The following is a 22,384-nucleotide window of genomic DNA, read 5'->3' as shown; positions in this document are numbered from 1 at the left end:
GTGGCTATTTATAGCCATGCACTGTCTTATGCTATCGTTTCAGCGGGCATTACTGTGTATACACGGGGACCCTAGTTTTATATGGAGGTCATGATGCAGAGTGACAGACATGAATGTCCAGTCTGTCAAATTTGTATGCACATCCTTGGTTTCTGCTGCAGTTCTAACTGAAAACACTCTGAAAAAGGCCGCAAATAAAGCAGTGAGCGCATCCAAGTTGTTGATGGCTGGTGAGAGCCGAGAGGAAAAAAAGATGTGCAGATTGTTTTTAAAATTAAAATTTATGTCCGGTAAAAAGTTTTAGCCGGAAGAGAGTTGGATCCCATTAGGATAAGTGGGATCTGCCCAGACTGTCTTCCTACCCTTGTTCCATTTAGATAGTGAAAATACATTCAGAAATGTATTAATAAACTTAAAATATGTTAATGATGTTGATATTTTGGTGATGATGTAATATATTTTTTCAAAACCATCACATTATTTTCTTGTCAAACATATCCAATAGAAGTATTCCTGACCTATGACAACCAATCTAAATGTAGAAACAATATATCTGGACTTGTAGAGCATAGTGGCATAGAGGAGTTAACTTTTGTGTTTTATGCTAGATATGTTTCATTGAAAAATATAGTTTCTTATAAAACATCTGGAAATAATCCTCAGCCAATAACGGGTGAAATGTTATGATCGAAAGTTTACTTGCAATGCAATTTAAGCAAAATTTTATTTTGAAAGTATAACATTTCGGTTGAGCATCACTGAAGAGACATTATTTGTCGAAATGCGCATCTGGTGCATCAAAATTGGTACCGTATAAGTTTTACATTATGACCCCTGGGTCGAGGCCTCTGCTGGTGGACTGTTAGTCCCCGAGGGTCTCTACAGCCCAGTAGCTAAGTACTTCGTTACTAGCTTGAAAATACGGATGTATATTTAATTGTTGTTATAAAATTTTAAAATTCATTTCAAAATTAAGGATTATCTCCCTCATGCATAGCTCTTATCCTTGGACGAATTTGGCTCCACTTTTTTGGCACGCTGTTTTTGGCTATATTTAGCTCTAAAACTTCATAGTTATTTCGGATTTCAAACATTTCGGTTGAGCATCACTGAAGAGACATTATTTGTCGAAATGCGCATCTGGTGCATCAAAATTGGTACCGTATAAGTTTTACATTCAATAGAACATTTAACTTGTGCAGTAATTGGGGCTATACGGACCGTGGATATCGGCCTGGATAGCTCAGTGGTTAGAGCACCTGACTAGGAATGCAGGGGTCCAGCCAAAGATTTTCTCCTTCCCATACTACATTTGGTGCCGTTGACCCCCCCTGGTGGTGCAGGTTGGCCTGTCAGGGGCGAAAAGAACCTGGGTTGATATTGAAAGACAATTATAATTGATCTTAAGGAGGGAGGAATGTAGTAATTAGGGCTATACGGACTGGATAGCTCAGTGGTTAGAGCACCTGCCTAGTAATGCAGGGGTCCCGGGTTCGATTCCCGGTACAACCAAAGATTTTCTCCTCCTTCCTATACTACACTTGTTAAGAGTTTACAATGTTTTTGCATACTTTGAAAAAATAAAATTTAAAAAAAAAAAAAAATTATTTCCTACCTACCTACCCTATTTTTTTCTGGAACGTTAGCGGAAACTCAACAATTTTTATCGTTGGCCTGAGTGAGTGATCAGGAATGTACATCCAATACAAACATTTTAAAAAACCTCTCTTTACCTTTAATTAAATTGCTAGTTCCTCTGAGCCAAGAGCTCAAGTGAGATTTTTAGGTCACCTGAGCAGTGCTCCCACTGGACCAGAATTCCCTTTCGCCACTTTTTCGGGGAGTGGCGCGGCACAAATAATCACATGCTTTACAATTATTTCCATCATATTATATATTATTTTATTCATTACACTTATTTTAGCATTTTGAATCAGTTACATTACTTAATCATTCCCAGCTACCATACCTAAACATTTCTTTCTGAAATAATAAGAAGTTGATTTGTTTGATAAATTCTATTATGGAAATCAAAATTCAGATAATAAATCATATAAATATAAACTTCATGATGCTACACCCCTCAGTGAAAACATTGTGTACATTGGCCGAAATGCAGATGTCACAAAACATCAAGCCCAATTTAGAGTCGTATCTCAACCACTCCCTATTAAATTTCCGTTTTTGTATGGAAGATTTTGCAATTTGGACAGAATCAGATGTTTGAGGAGGTGGGGTTGACTGTAAAGCCAAACATAGATATTTTTTAAATTTTAGACTGACTAGGGTCAGAAGCTACAAGTTTAGTGTCAAAATAGAATGGGGTGCATAGTCTTATGAGATTAGCATTTTTATACTGTTGCGCACCGAACTTCAAAGAAAATTATTTATTAAAATTGCCATGTCCATATCAATGGTGACCGTCCGCATTGTTTATGAAATATTCGAACTAAAATCAAACACATCAAAATCAAAATCTTGTAATCAACGAGTTTGGCCGCAAAAACAAACAATTGATGTATTCAGATATACATTATACACAATAATATGGCCAATTTAATTACCAGTCGGTTCTCTGGTTAAGAATTGACATTTATGTGGAAATGATAACACGATAATGAATAAGACTTTAAATGTTAAACAATTGACCACAGCAGGGTAAACAGCTGTCCGATGTACTTTATTACATAATCACTGACTTTTTTGCAGCCATAAATTACCTGAGGCTGTGACCAGCTCTGTGTGCACTGGAGCGACGCGAGATTTCCGGTCGCACGCGTTGACTGAAGAAACAGATTTTGACTGCATAAACAAACAGGCGATAATGTGTCACTGACAAAGGATTAAAAATACAATTTATTTGCAAAAAGGGATTTTCGCCACTTTCAATTTTTTTTCGCCAATTTTGAAAAAAAATTCGCCATTGGCGAAAATGGCGAAGCCCAGCTCGAGCACTGCACCTGAGTAAACTCAGGTGACCTATTGCAATTGGTTGTCGTGAGTCGTGCGTTAACAATTGAACATCTTTATCTTCTTCTTAATAACTACTGGCCCAATTGTTTTAAAATTTGGTATGAAGTATCATTGGGACAAGGGGGGACATAAATTGTAAATTTCAGGACTCCAACATCCCTGGGGCCCTAGGGGCGGGGCAAAAACTGCCCAAAATTGACCAATTTTCAAAAATCTTCTTCTCAAGTACCAAACACATGTAAGAAAAACTAAATGTATAGTGATGTAGAGCAGGAAGGTCTCTACCAAAATTGAAAATTTCATGATCCCCGGGGTAGGGGTTCTGACCCCAGGGCTGGGCCATACCTGGTATATAGTGCTAAATGGACAGAGCAGGTAGTCTTTACCAAAATTGTAAATTTGATTTTCTCCAGAGTAAGGGTTCTGACACCAGGGTGGGGCCAAACTTGGTATATAGTATGTATGTGTAAGTTTGCTGATACTGTATAAAATCTAAATGCATATTTAGGAATAGCAGAAAAGAAAGTACAGAAAATGGTGAATTTCATAACCCAGTCCAAATTAGTTATATCTTTTGATGTTTTAATGTTAATACACCTAATTTTAAAGCCTTTCATCAGTGTATGCACTTTTGAGGGCAGTGAAGTTTTAAGAACACATCTCTACTTTATACTGTTGCTGATCATTAGAATAATAGATATTCAGAACAGGAAATTTTTTCTAGATTTCATAGCCCATGAAAGTAGTGATACTTTTTCACTAGTATTCAGGTGACCGATAAGGCCTGTGGGCCTCTTGTTTGATCAAAACTTGATTGTCATCTGTAAATGACACATTAACTTTTCGAGAACCACAGCACCAGTTTTAACCAAACTTGACAAAGAGCGTCTTTTTATGAAGGGATTCAATTTGATTAAAATGATCAAACTCACTCCTGAAAAGAGGTGATTAGGAAATACATAAAATAAGGTGGGGTGTTTAAAAAAAAATTGACAACCAAAGTACCAGAATACTGCTTTCACAAAAGCTTCCTTATATACTGTTGACATACTTTTGTCCACTGATAGTCTTCAGCTGTCGTCATGCAACGTACATTAACATTTGAACATTTTTAAATTATCGATAACTTTCCTTCCAATTCTTTCAAATTTGTTATGAAACATCTTTAAGACAGGGGGTGGGGTGGGGGATAAATTGGAAATTTCAGGACTCCTGCACCCCCGATAGCTTAGGGGCGGGGCTTAAACTGCCAAGAATTGATACAATTTTCAAAAATCTTTCTCTCTAGAACCACATATGTAAGAAAAACTAAAAGCATAGTCATGTAATGCAGAAAGGCTTCTACCAAAACGTAAATTTCATGATCCTGGGGCTTGCGGTTCTGTCTTCAGGATGGGGCCAAAGAGTATATAGTGTTTTTGTGTAAAACATTAAAATTTCGTCTTATTTTGTGCTATTGATACTAAATTGAAAATGAATGTATATTTTTAGAAGGGGCCTGTAGCACTTTAGTAAAATTTCATGATGTCAAGGTGGGGCTAAAATTATAGTGATTATTGTCATTTGAATGACTTTGATACTGTATAAAAACTAAATGCATATTTAAGAAAAGCAGAAAGGGATGTATCACAACTGTAGTGATCAAACTAATACTCAGGTGACGATAAGGCCCGAGCCTTTTGTTAATTTACTCTTTTGAGGTCATAATGCTGCAGTTTTTAGTTTATTCTGCCCTATTTGGCGAGAGTGAGGCCATTATTCGAATGTAATATGAATGCAATTTCAGATGTAAACAATGTGGCCCATGGACCTCATGTTGTAAGAATGCAATCTATAAAAAAAAAATTGATGTATAGTTATCGAGTAATCTAGGAAATTTTGCTGATTACTCAAGTTGTAGGATATTTGTTTCATTATTGAAGGGAAAAATTAATGTTACGGCATATTTTTCAGGAAAAGGTAATAGGCTTCCACGTACTAGGCCCCAATGCAGGGGAGATAACCCAAGGGTATGCAGTGGCGATGAGGCTTGGTGCTACAAAGGCTGACTTTGATGCAACCATCGGCATCCATCCTACCTGCTCAGAGGTCAGGGGTTACTTTTTGGATATTATTATGTGGATAATGTAGTAATTGGTTGTATTAAGAGTAGTGTATATAATCTAAAATCCACATAATAAGTTCAGAAATATAGAATATATTAGAGATTGTGCATATTTAGAAAACATCAAATGCATGCAATGACTGGTATATAAATCTTACATTTTTAGACTTTTACTACTATGAATGTGACCAAGAGAAGTGGTATGGACACTCAACAATCGGGCTGCTGAGGTTAAACCCTGCCGCTGGACCAGCAAGCTCTAACATTTACCCCCAGGCCAAACTGTAGACTGTAAACCCCAACTCAGATATTTCATCACCTGCTTCTACAAACTGCAATTATATAGTGAAGAAAGCTGTTCTAGATTTATCATCAGGACGTATTGGATAATTCACATAATCGTGAAATAAAATTTTGTATTTATGAAATTGGGATAGTTATGAATCATAAATTGCTTTTATCATTGGTGTTGCTATGATGTCATTGATATTATTTGTATTGATTTATAATCGATTTATTTTAATACTGGAGTAGTTAATGAAATCAGTGATGTATTTGTTACAAATGTGGCTTTTGCTATTTTTAGAAGATACTCTATATTTAAAGAAGTGCACTTCTGCACAGCTTTTTCATACATGAGAATTTTTGCACCTAATTTATGGATTATTTCTACTGTAATTTTTATGAACTTTATGTTTTGTATACTGAAAAATTTGATCAGAAAGTGATCTTGTGAAACTTAAATTCTATTGTAATATATAGGAATCAGTTTTAATGTTTGTTCCTAGAGATGTATTTTCATTTCTGTATGAAAAATCCTCTGAAACTGAAGGACCTTAATATTTCATGAACACTACATTACTTATATACTGGACACATGCAGTTCATTGTTAATATTTTGTGACATGATGCAGTGATCTTCAATATTTTTCGTGATTGGGGCATGATGTTGGAGCTTTCCGCGGCAGGGAAACATTTCCACTGGATTCCATAGTAACCGTCTGTAGCACATGTTAAGTGTTCTATATGATGGACACGCCCATCAACCTCAAAATGAGGCAGGGTGTGACCTGATTTGACTGTTGTAATGGAATCCCAGAAGTATATATATTATAATTCCAAAACTTTCTTTTTGAGTAAAACAATGTTTGTTTTACAACACCTTTTGAATAAAACTGTTACCAACGTTTTTCATTTGTTATTATTGTTTTTGATAGATACCAATGCCTGTTTGGGTGATGCATGAGGATATTGATACTGCATATATTGGACAAGAGAAAGGGGGATAACTATTAAATTAAGACCTTAAAGGGACTGATTAATGATCAAAATGTTGTTGTCGGTTCCTTTTTATACGCCCGTCGTATTATGGTATGGCGCCGTCTGTGTGTCCGGACTTAGTGGTACATTTGATCACCATGATGAGAGGAAGATGCCTATTGTTTTTCAAGGTCAAAGGTCAAGGTCGTAGTATCACTTTTTAGGAAAACCTTGTGGGCAGGTATACTGTACTTATACTTTAGCACTAACTGTTTCAAGCAAAGGTGTGTAGTATATTAGCATATTTATGAAGTAGCGCATTCAAAGGCTATCCCTCTTTATATCTTGATATCCATTTCTACAAGCATAATAATGAATTAGCTCACGGAGGACAGTGCTAACTTCACTAAAATATGAATCCCACTAAAATATGATTTCCTTGAGCAAAATCTACGGGCGTATTATACCACGTTGGCGTTGCTCTTGTTATTTCTGTGCAGATGTACGGGTATTGTCCACACTAGTGGGCCCCCTTCCAGGTATCTGTCTAGCTGCACGCATGGCAGATCTCACCTCAGATCTTCATTTTTTTCGGTCATGAGGGTCGGCAGTAGAGTTTCCATTCTCTTCGATCTTTCTCCGTCAGCTCACTCCATGATAGTATTGGCTGACCAACTCTACGCCTATCAGGAACTTGTATTGTTGACATGCTACCATACCAGCTATGGCTTTTAACCGCACCTGCACCTGATGTAAATATTCACTGTATAGTTTGCTAGCACGGTGGTTCCCATGGGCATTTGTAAGTAGTCATCTGCGACAATACACCAGAGGTAGTATGCAGATTACTGGAAGAAGAAGAGAGCGCACTTGACTGCACTGCTGGATTTGACAACGTGGCCATACCAGCGGAGTCTCCTTTCCCTTAAGATGAGGTCAAGGTCATTGATGCCAAGCCGCCCTAGCAATTCAATTGAACGTACAGTGGCCATATCTTCAGGCTTGATGTTGCAGATCTGTCGAATTATGGCGCTGTAGGCGAAGATTTGGCTTGGTCAGTGCCCAGGTCTCGCTGGCATGGAGCATAGCGCTCCGTACTCAAGTGTTATACCCTCGACCACGGGTCTTGTACGACAGGTGGCGTGATGTCAGGACCGGTAGCATCTTCTTGAACTTCTTCCAAGCGGTCTTCACATGCGTAGTGGTCGCAAAGGTCACAGCCATCAGCTGCGGAAAGCATGTCTCCGAGGTAGCAGAAGGAACCTAGCTCCAACTACGACATCACTGGCTAAAATATTGCTTTTATTCTTACATTCAGAAGATCAAAATTTGGCTGTCAACATTAAACAAGTTATATTTTTAGTGTTTAACATCAAAAATGAAAAAATATTGATTTCAAAAATCCTGAACCAGTCCCTTTAGAATCATTTATACAAAGTTACTTTAATACATCTTTCCGAAGAACACTTACAAATATACCTATATACATCTGAAAAATACCAGGTCATGCTACAAAATATTTGTTGATCTTTTTGCCCCGACCTTGTTTTAGACGATTGTACGAAATACCAATCGTTTTCATTTATTTAAAAATATTTTCAATACACTGGAATTGTTCTCTTATATACGTCACAACTAACAAAATACGAAAAAAAAAAAAACTGCAAATTTTCCGTCTTACCATTTGTCAGCCATATTGAATTTTGTGGTACATTTACCATTACATGCCCTATACAGGGTGCGGAAGGTGTACACTTTGTGGCCGGTGTAGACAAATCAAGTCTTTGAATTCAAACTTGATTTGATGGCAGTTTCCTTCCATGAACATGGGACTTAAAAATTGAAGAGTAGGAGGATTTGGCAAAAGAGAGAGAGAGAGAGGGAGAGAGAGAGAGTGGAGATTTGGGATATTAAAAGATATATCGGAGTAACACAATGAAAGTCTCCAAACCAGCGCCGTAGAAAACTGATCCTCCCTAGATATTTGCGGATTTTTAAAGTACCGGCAGAAATCTTTACATTAATTACATGTACAAATAAATGTTCACAAAACCGGCCACCTCTGAAAACCGAACTCTTGAAGATTACCAACCTGGAGGTGTGACAAATGCAGGGGCCTCAATGAAAATTTCCAACCGGAGGTGTGACAAATGCAGGGGCCTCAATGATTTTTATTTTGGATCACTAAGAGCAACATGAGTGATACCTACCTCGTGTATCGTATCTACATCAGCTGCTGGGGTATGAATACAGCAATGACACAACTTATATTTATTTCCAAACTTAAAAGTCATTAACAAACACTATTTATTATATGAAGATATGTGTTAGTTTTCTTTATCTAAAAAAAAATGCATGGTACAAAGAAGAAATAATATCTCATGATGACAGAGACACGCCATCACTACATGCTAGGTTCTCTGTAAACCGGTCAATCTTCGAACCCGGCCATTTCATTCAGGCCGGAAGCTGGGCGGTTTAGGGAAGTCCGCTTCTGATATTTTTTAAATACCGTTTGATGACGGTAGACTTATTTTCGACTGGTAGTTGTGAATTTTCCCCGGGGTCGGTGAAGATATTGTTCCTGGATAGCTAAATTATGATATTGACCTAAAAAATGTCGATAATACTGATAATACTGTTACAATTTAGGACATGCGCCTTTTGGGGTTGTAGTAACAGGGACTTTGATATATTCTAATTTAATCGTTTAAGGAGTAGATGGGATTCAGGTAAGGATCGAACGTTGACATTTCTCTAATGTCTTCTTCACTGCTGTCTCTTCCCTGGATTTCAGATCTGTAAGTAATGATTAAAACATTGCTGTGACGTCATGCCTTTATTCTTGCAGTCTAATAGTTTACCTGTAGCAGTCTGATTGATAATAAGTACCTGTCCAATGATATATTATCGGACTGCAGCGATTGCAAGATCAGACACAATTTAAAAACAAATTACAGAGTGGAACTAAGGGGTTCTTTCCAGATTTCAAGAATTTAAACAACATAAAAAATAACATCGTCGGGGTAAGCAAATGCAGCAATTTAAGCTGATACAAAGAAACAAGTCCGTGCTGAAGAAAATGATCACAACACTTCCCCGCCTCAACACTAACACTGTCAATAGAGTTTTCCCCGCCTACATTAACACTGTCAATAGAGTTTTCCCCGCCTACATTAACACTGTCAATAGAGTTTTCCCCGCCTCAACACCAACACTGTCAATAGAGTTTTCCCCGCCTCAACACCAACACTGTCAATAGAGTTTTCCCCGCCTCAACACTAACACTGTCAATAGAGTTTTCCCCGCCTCAACACTAACACTGTCAATAGAGTTTTCCCCGCCTCAACACCAACACTGTCAATAGAGTTTTCCCCGCCTCAACACCAACACTGTCAATAGAGTTTTCCCCGCCTCAACACTAACACTGTCAATAGAGTTTTCCCCGCCTCAACACCAACACTGTCAATAGAGTTTTCCCCGCCTCAACACCAACACTGTCAATAGAGTTTTCCCCGCCTCAACACCAACACTGTCAATAGAGTTTTCCCCGCCTCAACACCAACACTGTCAATAGAGTTTTCCCCGCCTCAACACTAACACTGTCAATAGAGTTTTCCCCGCCTCAACACTAACACTGTCAATAGAGTTTTCCCCGCCTCAACACCAACACTGTCAATAGAGTTTTCCCCGCCTCAACACTAACACTGTCAATAGAGTTTTCCCCGCCTCAACACTAACACTGTCAATAGAGTTTTCCCCGCCTCAACACTAACACTGTCAATAGAGTTTTCCCCGCCTCAACACTAACACTGCCAATAGAGTTTTCCCCGCCTCAACACTAACACTGCCAATAGAGTTTTCCCCGCCTACATTAACACTGTCAATAGAGTTTTCCCCGCCTCAACACTAACACTGTCAATAGAGTTTTCCCCGCCTCAACACTAACACTGCCAATAGAGTTTTCCCCGCCTCAACACTAACACTGTCAATAGAGTTTTCCCCGCCTCAACACTAACACTGTCAATAGAGTTTTCCCCGCCTCAACACTAACACTGTCAATAGAGTTTTCCCCGCCTCAACACTAACACTGCCAATAGAGTTTTCCCCGCCTACATTAACACTGCCAATAGAGTTTTCCCCGCCTCAACACCAACATTGCCAATAGAGTTTTCCCCGCCTACATTAACACTGCCAATAGAGTTTTCCCCGCCTCAACACCAACACTGCCAATAGAGTTTTCCCCGCCTACATTAACACTGCCAATAGAGTTTTCCCCGCCTCAACACTAACACTGCCAATAGAGTTTTCCCCGCCTCAACACCAACACTGCCAATAGAGTTTTCCCCGCCTCAACACCAACACTGTCAATAGAGTTTTCCCCGCCTACATTAACACTGTCAATAGAGTTTTCCCCGCCTCAACACTAACACTGCCAATAGAGTTTTCCCCGCCTCAACACCAACACTGTCAATAGAGTTTTCCCCGCCTACATTAACACTGCCAATAGAGTTTTCCCCGCCTACATTAACACTGTCAATAGAGTTTTCCCCGCCTCAACACTAACACTGCCAATAGAGTTTTCCCCGCCTCAACACTAACACTGTCAATAGAGTTTTCCCCGCCTCAACACTAACACTGTCAATAGAGTTTTCCCCGCCTACATTAACACTGCCAATAGAGTTTTCCCCGCCTCAACACTAACACTGTCAATAGAGTTTTCCCCGCCTCAACACTAACACTGCCAATAGAGTTTTCCCCGCCTCAACACTAACACTGTCAATAGAGTTTTCCCCGCCTCAACACTAACACTGTCAATAGAGTTTTCCCCGCCTCAACACTAACACTGTCAATAGAGTTTTCCCCGCCTCAACACTAACACTGTCAATAGAGTTTTCCCCGCCTCAACACTAACACTGTCAATAGAGATTTCCCCGCCTCAACACTAACACTGCCAATAGAGTTTTCCCCGCCTACATTAACACTGCCAATAGAGTTTTCCCCGCCTCAACACTAACACTGCCAATAGAGTTTTCCCCGCCTCAACACCAACACTGTCAATAGAGTTTTCCCCGCCTACATTAACACTGCCAATAGAGTTTTCCCCGCCTACATTAACACTGCCAATAGAGTTTTCCCCGCCTCAACACTAACACTGCCAATAGAGTTTTCCCCGCCTCAACACCAACACTGTCAATAGAGTTTTCCCCGCCTACATTAACACTGTCAATAGAGTTTTCCCCGCCTCAACACTAACACTGCCAATAGAGTTTTCCCCGCCTCAACACCAACACTGTCAATAGAGTTTTCCCCGCCTACATTAACACTGCCAATAGAGTTTTCCCCGCCTCAACACCAACACTGTCAATAGAGTTTTCCCCGCCTCAATACTAACACCGCCAATAGAGTTTTCCCCGCCTCAACACTAACACTGTCAATAGAGTTTTCCCCGCCTCAACACTAACACTGTCAATAGAGTTTTCCCCGCCTCAACACTAACACTGTCAATAGAGTTTTCCCCGCCTCAACACTAACACTGCCAATAGAGTTTTCCCCGCCTCAACACTAACACTGTCAATAGAGTTTTCCCCGCCTCAACACTAACACTGTCAATAGAGTTTTCCCCGCCTCAACACTAACACTGCCAATAGAGTTTTCCCCGCCTCAACACTAACACTGCCAATAGAGTTTTCCCCGCCTCAACACTAACACTGTCAATAGAGTTTTCCCCGCCTCAACACTAACACTGTCAATAGAGTTTTCCCCGCCTCAACACTAACACTGCCAATAGAGTTTTCCCCGCCTCAACACTAACACTGTCAATAGAGTTTTCCCCGCCTCAACACTATAACACTGTCAATAGAGTTTTCCCCGCCTCAACACTAACACTGCCAATAGAGTTTTCCCCGCCTACATTAACACTGCCAATAGAGTTTTCCCCGCCTACATTAACACTGCCAATAGAGTTTTCCCCGCCTACATTAACACTGCCAATAGAGTTTTCCCCGCCTACATTAACACTGCCAATAGAGTTTTCCCCGCCTCAACACTAACACTGCCAATAGAGTTTTCCCCGCCTCAACACCAACACTGTCAATAGAGTTTTCCCCGCCTACATTAACACTGCCAATAGAGTTTTCCCCGCCTACATTAACACTGCCAATAGAGTTTTCCCCGCCTCAACACTAACACTGCCAATAGAGTTTTCCCCGCCTCAACACCAACACTGTCAATAGAGTTTTCCCCGCCTACATTAACACTGCCAATAGAGTTTTCCCCGCCTCAACACTAACACTGTCATTACAGTTTTCCCCGCCTCAACACTAACACTGCCATTACAGTTTTCCCCGCCCCAACACCAAACACTGCCATTACAGTTTTCCCCGCCTCAACACTAACATTGCCATTAGAGTTTTCTCCGCCTCAACACTAACACCGCCAATAGAGTTTTCCCCGCCTTAACACTCACACTGCTATTAGAGTTTTCCCCGCCTCAACACTCACATTGCTATTAGAGTTTTCCACGCCTCAACACTATATTGTGTAATTTTTGGAAATTGTAAACCCATGTTTCACTCTAAAATTTGTTTTTAAATTAATTGCTGTCCGATTTTGCTATCGCTGCAGTCCGATAATATATTATAGGACAGGTACTTATTATCATCAAACTACTAGAGGTAAACTTTTGGACTGCGAGAATAAAGGTATGTGACGTCACAGCAATGCTTAAGATTTTACTATGTCAATCATTAATTCTACATATTTTCTTGGATTCAAATGATCAGAGATAAAATGTCTTACTTTCTTTGACGGTGATGCATTATGATGATGCATCCTAGTATAATTACGAAGAGACACAAAGACGCTCCGAGCATCCACTGCCAGTGTACAGAGAACCAGTTCTGAAAGATAAAAAGGTTTGACTTTTACATCCATTTCTTATAGATAAATTGATGAAATGGTGAGCTCAGCCATAAGAAATTCCAATACACAAATTTAAGTGAAATATTTAAATCAAATTCAGTGGCGTAGCTAGGTTTGAAATATTTGTAGGAAGGGGGTCTGGGGGAGGGGGGGGGGGGCGACCCCCCCCCCCCAGAAGCTGAGGAATTTTTTCGTAATATGTAATAAAAATTTAACGAAAATATTTGTAAGCACGTGCATACAGTGCTACAGTGTACATGTAGCTACGCCACTGAAATTTGCGTTACAATAAAACATGATATACAGAATGAACGAAAACAAACGTTATATATATACATGTATATATATATATATATATATATATATAGATATATATATATATATATATATATATATATATATATAGCAGGTAATTTGTTTAACGGGGAGCCTGATTATATATGAATTACGTAATGTCCTCATAACACAAACAACCTGGACATTTAATTATTTTTTGCATTTTGGAAAATGATCCGAAGACCATTCCATACAAAGTCTTGTGACGTAACCATGAGTTTGTAGGTGAGGAGTTTTCGTGATTAAGATTTTTTCATTGGCACCCCGTCAGATCTAAAGAAAATCGTATTCTGAAAATTGTAGAAAAAAACCGTAATCTGAAAATTATAAGGATCGGTTTTTGTTTGTTGCTTTACAGTATGTACGTCACATTGGAAACTTTTTCACTCATATAGTGACGTCACTGATAGAGACAAATTTTGACATATATATAAATGCAAGACGCTCAAGGCTGTAGCAGTGACAGTTTTTTATCGTGCGAACGTCTATTGTGACACGGGACCTTCCGTTTTTTAAAGATCAAAGCGAGTGTAATGATTTCATGTTTTTCAATGTTGCAAGAGGCCTACAGAAACGGTGATCTAGAAACTTAACTATGGCTGATACACAATTAGCTAGCAGCGGGTGATCTAGAAACTGTTGCTGATCATGTGACCCACAGAGGGTATATATACAGCTGCAGCCAGTCAGTAAGGTTTTTTTAAGCCAAGCGGAGGAAGAAGAAGCATTATAACGGTTAGTTTGGTCAGGTGGATTGCCTAATATTGGAGGCTTGCCACACTTCTTTGTTATGTAGGACCATTTGTTTGGAGTCTGACCACAGTAGTGGCTAGCATTTTAGAGGTTGACCTCCTGGAGGTTCGCCTATTTATTTGTCATTCTTCCTCGGTTAGGGAAGGTGTAAGGCTTCAGAGGTTAGCAGTTCACTGTCCGTCCTGAATAAGGCATTAACACAGTAACTGCTGCTTCTGGAGTTGGACCACCTTTATTCGGCTAGGGCTTACCTCTTAGATAGTTGTTACTGCCTGAATAAGGCATATCTCTATCTAGAGGTGTATAAACTCATAAAGTAGTAATATAGGCCGACCAAGTGTGATTTTCTCCTAAGTAAGGGAAGGGTCTTATTTGTATATATTTGCAGACCAGTAGTTATATATTTAAATCACTTTAGAGAGGAAAACTGTATCATTTTGTTCAATCATTTTTATAGAGGAAAATTATTTACTTGTTGAATTAATTCAAAACCCCAGATCCTGGAATCAACCGGGTACGAACCCCCTTGACACGTTACAGCGAGATTCGTGACTTTCACTTTTTAATGCTAGGTACGTGGCGAAAGAAACATTCACTACCTAAATACATGTACATGTATGATGCCATTTTAGGTCTGATATGCAGCTGGAATCGAACAATCCGGGACCTCCCAGAAAACGGTGTCTAACGCACTTACAGAGTCTTCATCCTTAGCGGACGGTGACCTGGGAGTGGTCCTCTGAAGAATGGGAAATCTGTGTTTGAAATTTTCATCCGTGAGAGAGTTGAGTTGTGAGTAGATTTCGTGATCCGTCACACATCTGTCTCCACATTTCGCTTGTATGTACAATGTTCGGTTGTCTGCACTACATCCACAAGAAAAGACATATAAAAAGATTTATATAATAGATTCCAATCTTTTTTTTTAAGTAATGGAAAATCCATTATATATGGTTGTTTGTTTGTATATGTCTAATATATTGTTTGTTCGAGAATCTTTCACTCATATCGAGACGTCACCATTGCTGATGAAGGGCTGCAAACTTTAGACCTACACTCGGCGCTTGCGAACTTTGAGCAGGGAGGGATATATATCGTACCACAACTGCTGTGACACGGGGCCTCGGTTTTGCGGTCTCATCCGAAGGACCGCCCCATTTAGTAGCGTCTTACGACAAGCAAGGGTACTGAGGACCTTATCTTACCCGGATCCTCACGGGAACATTATACTGGATAACCACTTCCACCCCTACCAGGGTTTGAACTCACGACCTGTGGAACCAAGTCTCCTAACAGCGTGTGACCTGTGCGTTAAACCGCTCGATCATCTAAGCAAGTTAAAAAGACTTCCTTTCGATGACGATGGGATGAGATACAGCCATTTTATCATACAAGATACACACTGCTTTTGAAAGATTTTTATAAAACACAGATAGCAATGAACTTGTTTTTATCATAATCATCCCGATTAATTACGTTGATATTAGTAAATGCACTGATATAGATGAGATTTATATTTAGCGATGAACAACTTCCAAAATCGTGCTGTAGATAATTTCAAAAATTGCAATTTTTCATTGATTTCATGTATGACGTCATGATTTATCAATTGTATTCTTTTGATATCACCAAATGTTATTATAAAAAGAAGCTTGTAATGATATTCTATTCATTCTTTGCATAATGATTTTAACTACAGATTACTTTGTTTGCCTGATAAAAATAAAGGGCTCATGGCGGGTGTGATTGGTCAACAAGGGATGCTTACTCCTCCAAGGCAGCTGATCCCATCTCTGTTGTGTACAGGGGTCAGTATTTGCCCTACTCTTAATTTTGTATTCTTTATAGCATCTATGAAATCTGTCACTGTTTGTTATCTTTACATTTTCATTGGTACGACATATGTCAATTGTTAGGTTGTTCTTTACACTCTGATTTTGACTGCGGATTACTCCTTTTACCTGATCGAGATAAAGGGCTTGCAGCGGGTGTGACCGGTCGACAGGGGATACTTACTCCTAGTCACCTGCTCACACTTCTAGTATACATCCAAGGGTCCGTGTTTACTCAACTCTTAATTTTGTATTCCTTATAGGAGTTATCAGATTGATCACTGTTCGTTATCTTCGCCTTTTCATGTCCATTCTAGGCTTGAAATGTATTTCAAACATACATAAGAATGATATAGTTAGCTATTTTCTAAAGCACCCTGTACATGCAAAATGTCTACATGAATATTTACCTTTTATCCAAACATTCGTCGACGTCAATTACATTTGTTTCCGAACAAATAGTGTCTCTCAAGAAATTTTGTATGTTCAATAGGAGATGCAGAACGGGAAATGGTGTGTGTGTCAAATTTCTGTATGTTAATTCTATTCTAATCTTTGAACCTGCAATTAATTAAACATTGAGAATTATAATTAGGTCTGAGAAAAGGTAATCGTCTAACACATCACATTTTGTTTTATAAAACTTACAGCTGCATCCCAAAATAGGTGTGGTTTTATCAATTTCAGTGGAAGTCTGGGTCAACATGCTGCTTTGTTGCGTTGACTCGCGTGTTGTGGAGTGAAGTGTTGGGGTGATCTTGACATGTTCAGTGGCTTCATTGTTTACTGTACTTAATATCAAACGACTGCCAGCTGTCGTTGAAAACATTTGTTCTGCACTGACATCTTGAGTATTGCCAGTAGCAGATTTAAGATTACTTGTGGACTTTCTCATTGGTCTGCTGGGGCTTGATTTAAGATTACTTGTGGACTTTCTCATTGGTCTGCTGGGGCTTGATTTAAGATTACTTGTGGACTTTCTCATTGGTCTGCTGGGGCTTGATTTAAGATTACTTGTGAACGTTCTCATTTGTCTGATGGGGCTTGATACCCGGTTTGTTGTTAGTTCTTTGGCTATCTTTGTTGCACTGGTAATGGATTCAGTCGGAAAAAAAATCGTCCGAGGGAGGGAAGATAATGTAATCAGCGAATTATTACCAGTTGCTCTTGAATGCAGCATTTCTGGACTGATGTCCCCTGAACTGCTAGTGGACGATGGAGGTCTCGACGAGGTAGATGTTCTCGTTGTGTCAATGGAGTTGGATGTAAGTTCTCGTTGTACAATTTTTGTTGCGCTGGTAACGAATTTACTGATATAATTTTTCGTTTGAGTGAAGCCTGAAAATACATCTGTTCTGATTCCAAATGTGGAGGAGTCGGCTTTCTCTTCTGTAATTGATGCAGGGGTCCTTGTGGATGACGATACGGATAACGATGGGGATAACGAATAAATGATATTTGATGTTGTCGTTGATATATCAGTTGAAATCGTTGCTTTCCTGGATGGTATGGTTTGTGAATTTCTTGGTGGTGGATTTTCTTTTGTTGAAGGAGAAATGGAACAGTCAGAACCAGTCCAACCTACAGACAGATACGAGAAATCAGAGAGAGAGAGAGAGAGAGAGAGAGAGAGAGAGAGAGAGAGAGAGAGAGAGAGCATTTACCATTTTCACACACAAGTTTTCCCAGTTGGTTGCAGTGGCCTCTTGTGATAGTGGTGACGATGCAGTGTTCCCTACAATGTTCACCGTAGTAGTTTTTCTCGCACACGCGCTCCCCCTTGTCATTGCAGAATAGATGAAGCGACTTATTTCCCTTGCAGTTCACAAAATCAACGCTAAAGTTCAAACTGAAGAAAGATAATTCTTACATGTATAAGATATATTATCGCACATGACTGTCGGAAAGAATTCGTATGTATGCTTATATGATTACGTACAGTGTTAAACGATCATTGTTTAGTGAGAATGAGAAGTTTAATCTTTACACGAACCTTGAGTTTGTTGATGCATCACGACTAGAAAACGAAGTCGGACTTCTAATATTTCCCAACACTAAGAGCATGAAGGAAAATTTATGACGGTATATGGTGAAGTTGGAGTCATGGTCAGATCGGATTTTTATGGATAACGAGATGTTTTTCTGAAATAGATATGTTTCAAATGTATCTTAGTGACAAAATATCATGAACCTGCTCGTCTCCTAACATTATAAAACAACCATGAGAAAATCCATGGCTACTAGATAATAATATAGCTTGTGATGTTACACAACCTCTATACACGAAATCCCAAGAAAAATTATATAAAGAATAAACCTATAATAGAAATATACTCACGCTAAGATCCGGGGCTTGAAATCGAAATACTACGGGATTATTCGCATTGCCAACTCTATCTCCAAACGAAATAGTCGATGATGTCCCGATTCGAAAGCAGTCCCGCGTGATCTCACCGAACGCTCCGCTGTTAATGAAATAATGAAATGTCTGATATAAACTGTTTTTGTCCAACATTGTGTCCCCAAGCACTGCCAAATTCAATTGTGCCTATTTGACCTTGATCTCACTACAATACTTACCTTTTTAAGTCATTTGATTTGACCTTGATCTCACTACATGTACTTACCTAACAGACAAATCTTGAGACAATGAAATAGACCAAACAAATCTGTTTTTTGCTTAACTATGATTTACACAGAAGAAACATCGTCGATTCTCCTAACTGTGTTTGTAGTATGGGAGAAGAATCATATTTAGAATTTTTTTCTTTGTTTGTAAAAGACCCTTTTCAGGTACATGTATAAGAAATGTGATATCCAACGAACTCTTTCAAATACAATCATGATCTATTATTGATAAACGGATTTTACTTTGAGGTAGTGACAATTTGGGTATAAAATTAACAGTAAAATGTTTTATGCTGTTCACTTTATATTGAATTCCAGCAGACGCTCGTGATGGTAATATGTTTTACGCTATATATGTACATGTATGATGCAAGGTGAAGATAACGAACAGTGATCAATCTCATAACTCCTATAAGCAATACAAAATAGATAGTTGGGCAAACACGGACCCCTGGACACATCAGAGGTGGGATCAGGTGCCTAGGAGGAGTAAGCATCCCCTATTGACCGGTCACACCCGCCGTGAGCCCTATATCCTGATCAGGTAAACGGAGTTATCCGCAGTCAAAATCAGTGTGCCAAGAACGGCTTAACAATCAGTAAGAAACACGTCAGACAGCATTTGATCCAATGCGAGGTCGTATTGACGATAAATGTTAATCTTCCATGGTGGTGAAACTCTAATGTGGCGATGTAGTCGCGATAGAGACCTCTCAGCTCGATGTTCATTTAATTCCGGGTAATTTCGATTCGGTTCATAGTATGTATCATAATTTATAGTGCGCGTTCTCTGACTGAATGATCACAATGTCAACATTCAAATTGGACGACGATAACATCACGTGAGAGTCTCAATGACTTATTATAATATTTCACGAATTTAGTCGCGATTCGGATTAAAATCGACACTAATGAATGTGGCAACTTGTGAGATCGACACTAATGGATGTGGCGACTTGTGAGATCGACACTAATGGATGTGGCGACTTGTGAGATCGACACTAATGGATGTGGCGACTTGTGAGATTGACACTAATGGATGTGGCGACTTGTGAAATCGACGCTAATGGATGTGGCAACTTGTGAGATTGACGCTAATGGATATGGCAACTTGTAAGACATGTGTTTGTAAGACAAGAAGTACTAATCTATCGATTCTTATCTGCTGCGACATAACACTGGTATACACGAGTATCTTAATCTCTTACTTCAAACACGTGCTGTCAAAAAATTTTAAATAAAGTTGATTGATTTTTAGTCCTCTATCATAGAAATTTGCGTGTCAGATGGATGTTGTTTAATTAATTGGAAAAAATCTAATTATCATCTTAATTGAATGTGTATCAAAACTGATATAATTAGTCATTTTATCTACAATAACCAATACACCGATTATCAAACATCACAAAACTGATAGAATTAGTCATTTTATCTACAATAACCAATATACAATGTATATACTAGTTATTTACCTTAGAGACACGGTCAGATAGCCTGAACAAGGTAGAAGACACTGCGTTCTGCAGCATGTAATGTTGTCTGATGGTGTTCGCATGAGATTTCTGGTGTTTCCGAAACTTTGAAAGTGTATACGGAAGTAAGAATCGCCAAATGTCTGGGGGAAAGAACAAAACCGTAAATGTTAAAACCAAGCTTTAACTTCGTAGTAAAACATTATAACTGATATAAAAAGTACTTCCGATGCATTCGAATTGGGGCAAATATAATACGAATAGAATTAGAATTGTGCTTTAATTCAGTCAACATGATATACTATAGATGTACAAGTTTCATTAAATTTTACACGTGGATATTGTGTTCTCCTGTTGAAGAAACCAAACAGTACCTTTATATATTTACATATATGACATGAATGATAAGGATGATGGTCTCAAATTTTGGTCTTGCTTTTTTGGAAACTAGCCCATGGTGAGAAAAGAATGAAAATATGAGATGTATACAAAATATACAAAAAACAAATGAAACGAAAAAAAATAATAATAATAATAAAAAATACGTGTATTTTTATTACCTAGAGACGACTACCTACCGTTCTAGCGCATATAAATAATATGATAATCCTCCATACTGTTTTCTCGATAGTTACTGCTGCAGTATTAAACATCATTATTAATCCTCAACCACGACAAAGGAAGACAATAATCCGATAGCGGGAGTGATGCAAGGGGCGATAAAGGTGAGATAAAATTCTAACCATCGAATACCTTGAAGCCGATAAAGATGTTATCACTTTCTATATCTGAACTGATAATTCATTTTAAACAATGGGGAAGAAATAAATCTGATCTCATGTGAGAAGATTTTGACAATTTTCTATCGATACTATGCAGGACTTTTGATGAATTGTAACTCCGTTTGTCTCCCCTTAGTCGACATATCCGGTGAAAGATTTGAAGATTTGCGATCGACTCGAAATACATATTTCATAACTACTACCACTTTCATTTCAGAGAATGTAAAACTTTATGAGAAATATTAAATGAAATGAAGTATCTTCATTGATAGATAAAACTTGGAATATGTTTAACTGAGTTTGATAAGAGACAAAATGATGGTCTTTTGTTGGTTGTTGAATTTTATTCAAATAGCAGTATAGAAGAAAATGAAACTTCTGTGGAATTTCTCTCTCTCTCTCTCTCTCTCATAATTCTACTTTTTGAAGCAATACAAGAATGACTTCTACAAATTATTTTTCCTACATTTGCGTTTCCTATTGTTGTATCATTGTCGCCCTTGGCATTTGCACTACATATGCACGTAATTCTACTACAGATATCATGCTTTTATTCCATAATCAGCTGTAGGTTTCAAAAAAACCTTGTCAGAATAACTATGATGTCATAAGATTTTGCAAAATCATTGATTTATCTAGATGAAAGGAACATAAATGTTGTTAGAGTGGTTTATGAAATTTACTGTAAAAATTCTTGTTAAACTTAGAATATTTCAAAAGTCTAAGTCATATAATTATGTGTTTCAAATACTAGATCCAAGGGCAATAACTCTGATTTATTGATTTCTTTATCAAGTCCATTATGCGATAGATTTCCTTATTTCGTATAGTTTTTTTTTTTAAAATTTCAATGTTATTCATTACAGTTGTTTTGATTTGACAAAAATAAAGCCGAACAAGAGTTTACATATCAATATATCAGAAAACGCAATGTGTTCATATATATACGCGCCTGAAAACAAATAACTTATTGCGGGGAAACTATTCAAATTTTTAAAATTGTGAATACAGTAACTGAATTGGAATTATAAGAATCAAACGTTCTTTTTCAAAAATTATTTGTTGTGTAAACCCCGAACATTATACTCACAAACTTAGCATAAAATGTTCGCACTTTTATTCAGTTTGTGAGTAAAAAGTACGGAGTTTACACATCGATAAAATCTTCAAAAAGAATGTTTAATCCTATAGTAAAGAAACACTTTCATGAAATTGCTATGAATATTATTACAGCGCTTTAACTAGTTTTTGTGAAATTTTGATGACGCTGTTTAAACTGCAATTTCCGACGTTGAGATCTGATTCTGTTTATGTATGATG

General features: G+C 38.3%; 2 protein-coding genes and 1 long non-coding RNA gene across 4 annotated transcripts in view; 1 reads left to right on the top strand and 2 right to left on the bottom strand.

The window, feature by feature from the left end:
- LOC130048338 (thioredoxin reductase 1, cytoplasmic-like) overlaps positions 1 to 6,266 on the top strand; it is a 38,737-nt gene extending 32,471 nt beyond the window's left edge. Inside the window, exons 18-19 of the mRNA XM_056144936.1 lie at positions 4,927 to 5,061; positions 5,244 to 6,266. Coding sequence (XP_056000911.1) covers positions 4,927 to 5,061; positions 5,244 to 5,306 — 198 coding nt within the window. The 3' untranslated portion in view covers positions 5,307 to 6,266. The remainder of the gene's footprint in view (positions 1 to 4,926; positions 5,062 to 5,243) is intronic.
- Positions 791 to 3,093, bottom strand: LOC130048339 (uncharacterized). The gene is made up of 2 exons (XR_008797169.1): positions 2,961 to 3,093; positions 791 to 1,791 (listed from the first exon to the last, which is right to left on the bottom strand). It is a non-coding gene; the product is annotated as an uncharacterized LOC130048339 (long non-coding RNA).
- A 2,327-nt stretch (positions 6,267 to 8,593) lies between the features above and the next one.
- LOC130048337 (serine-rich adhesin for platelets-like) lies at positions 8,594 to 21,250 on the bottom strand. 2 transcript variants are annotated; one of them, XM_056144934.1, is made up of 10 exons: positions 20,861 to 21,250; positions 20,283 to 20,425; positions 18,521 to 18,647; positions 18,176 to 18,324; positions 17,847 to 18,031; positions 16,831 to 17,763; positions 16,593 to 16,743; positions 15,048 to 15,216; positions 13,139 to 13,239; positions 8,594 to 9,136 (listed from the first exon to the last, which is right to left on the bottom strand). In XM_056144934.1, exons 1-10 carry the CDS (start codon positions 20,936 to 20,938, stop codon positions 9,040 to 9,042), a joined length of 2,133 nt encoding a protein of 710 aa, XP_056000909.1. In that variant the 5' UTR covers positions 20,939 to 21,250; the 3' UTR covers positions 8,594 to 9,039. The 2 variants fall into 2 exon arrangements, with proteins under 2 accessions (XP_056000909.1, XP_056000910.1); XM_056144935.1 differs by lacking the exon at positions 16,831 to 17,763.
- Positions 21,251 to 22,384: the final 1,134 nt, after the last annotated feature.

Source organism: Ostrea edulis, chromosome 7 (genome assembly GCF_947568905.1).
Source record: "Ostrea edulis chromosome 7, xbOstEdul1.1, whole genome shotgun sequence".
Lineage (NCBI taxonomy): Eukaryota > Metazoa > Mollusca > Bivalvia > Ostreida > Ostreidae > Ostrea > Ostrea edulis.
This window is presented reverse-complemented; position numbering and strand designations above follow the sequence as displayed.

Coding starts and splice junctions, on each gene's coding strand:
- LOC130048337 (XM_056144934.1), bottom strand. CDS start 20,938: ATGATGTTTAATACTGCAGCAGTAACTATCGAGAAAACAGTATGGAGG. Junction 18,648..20,282: donor TATCTGACCGTGTCTCTAAG/GTAAATAACTAG, acceptor TTTCATTAACAG/CGGAGCGTTCGGTGAGATCA. Junction 17,764..17,846: donor AAAACTTGTGTGTGAAAATG/GTAAATGCTCTC, acceptor ATCTGTCTGTAG/GTTGGACTGGTTCTGACTGT.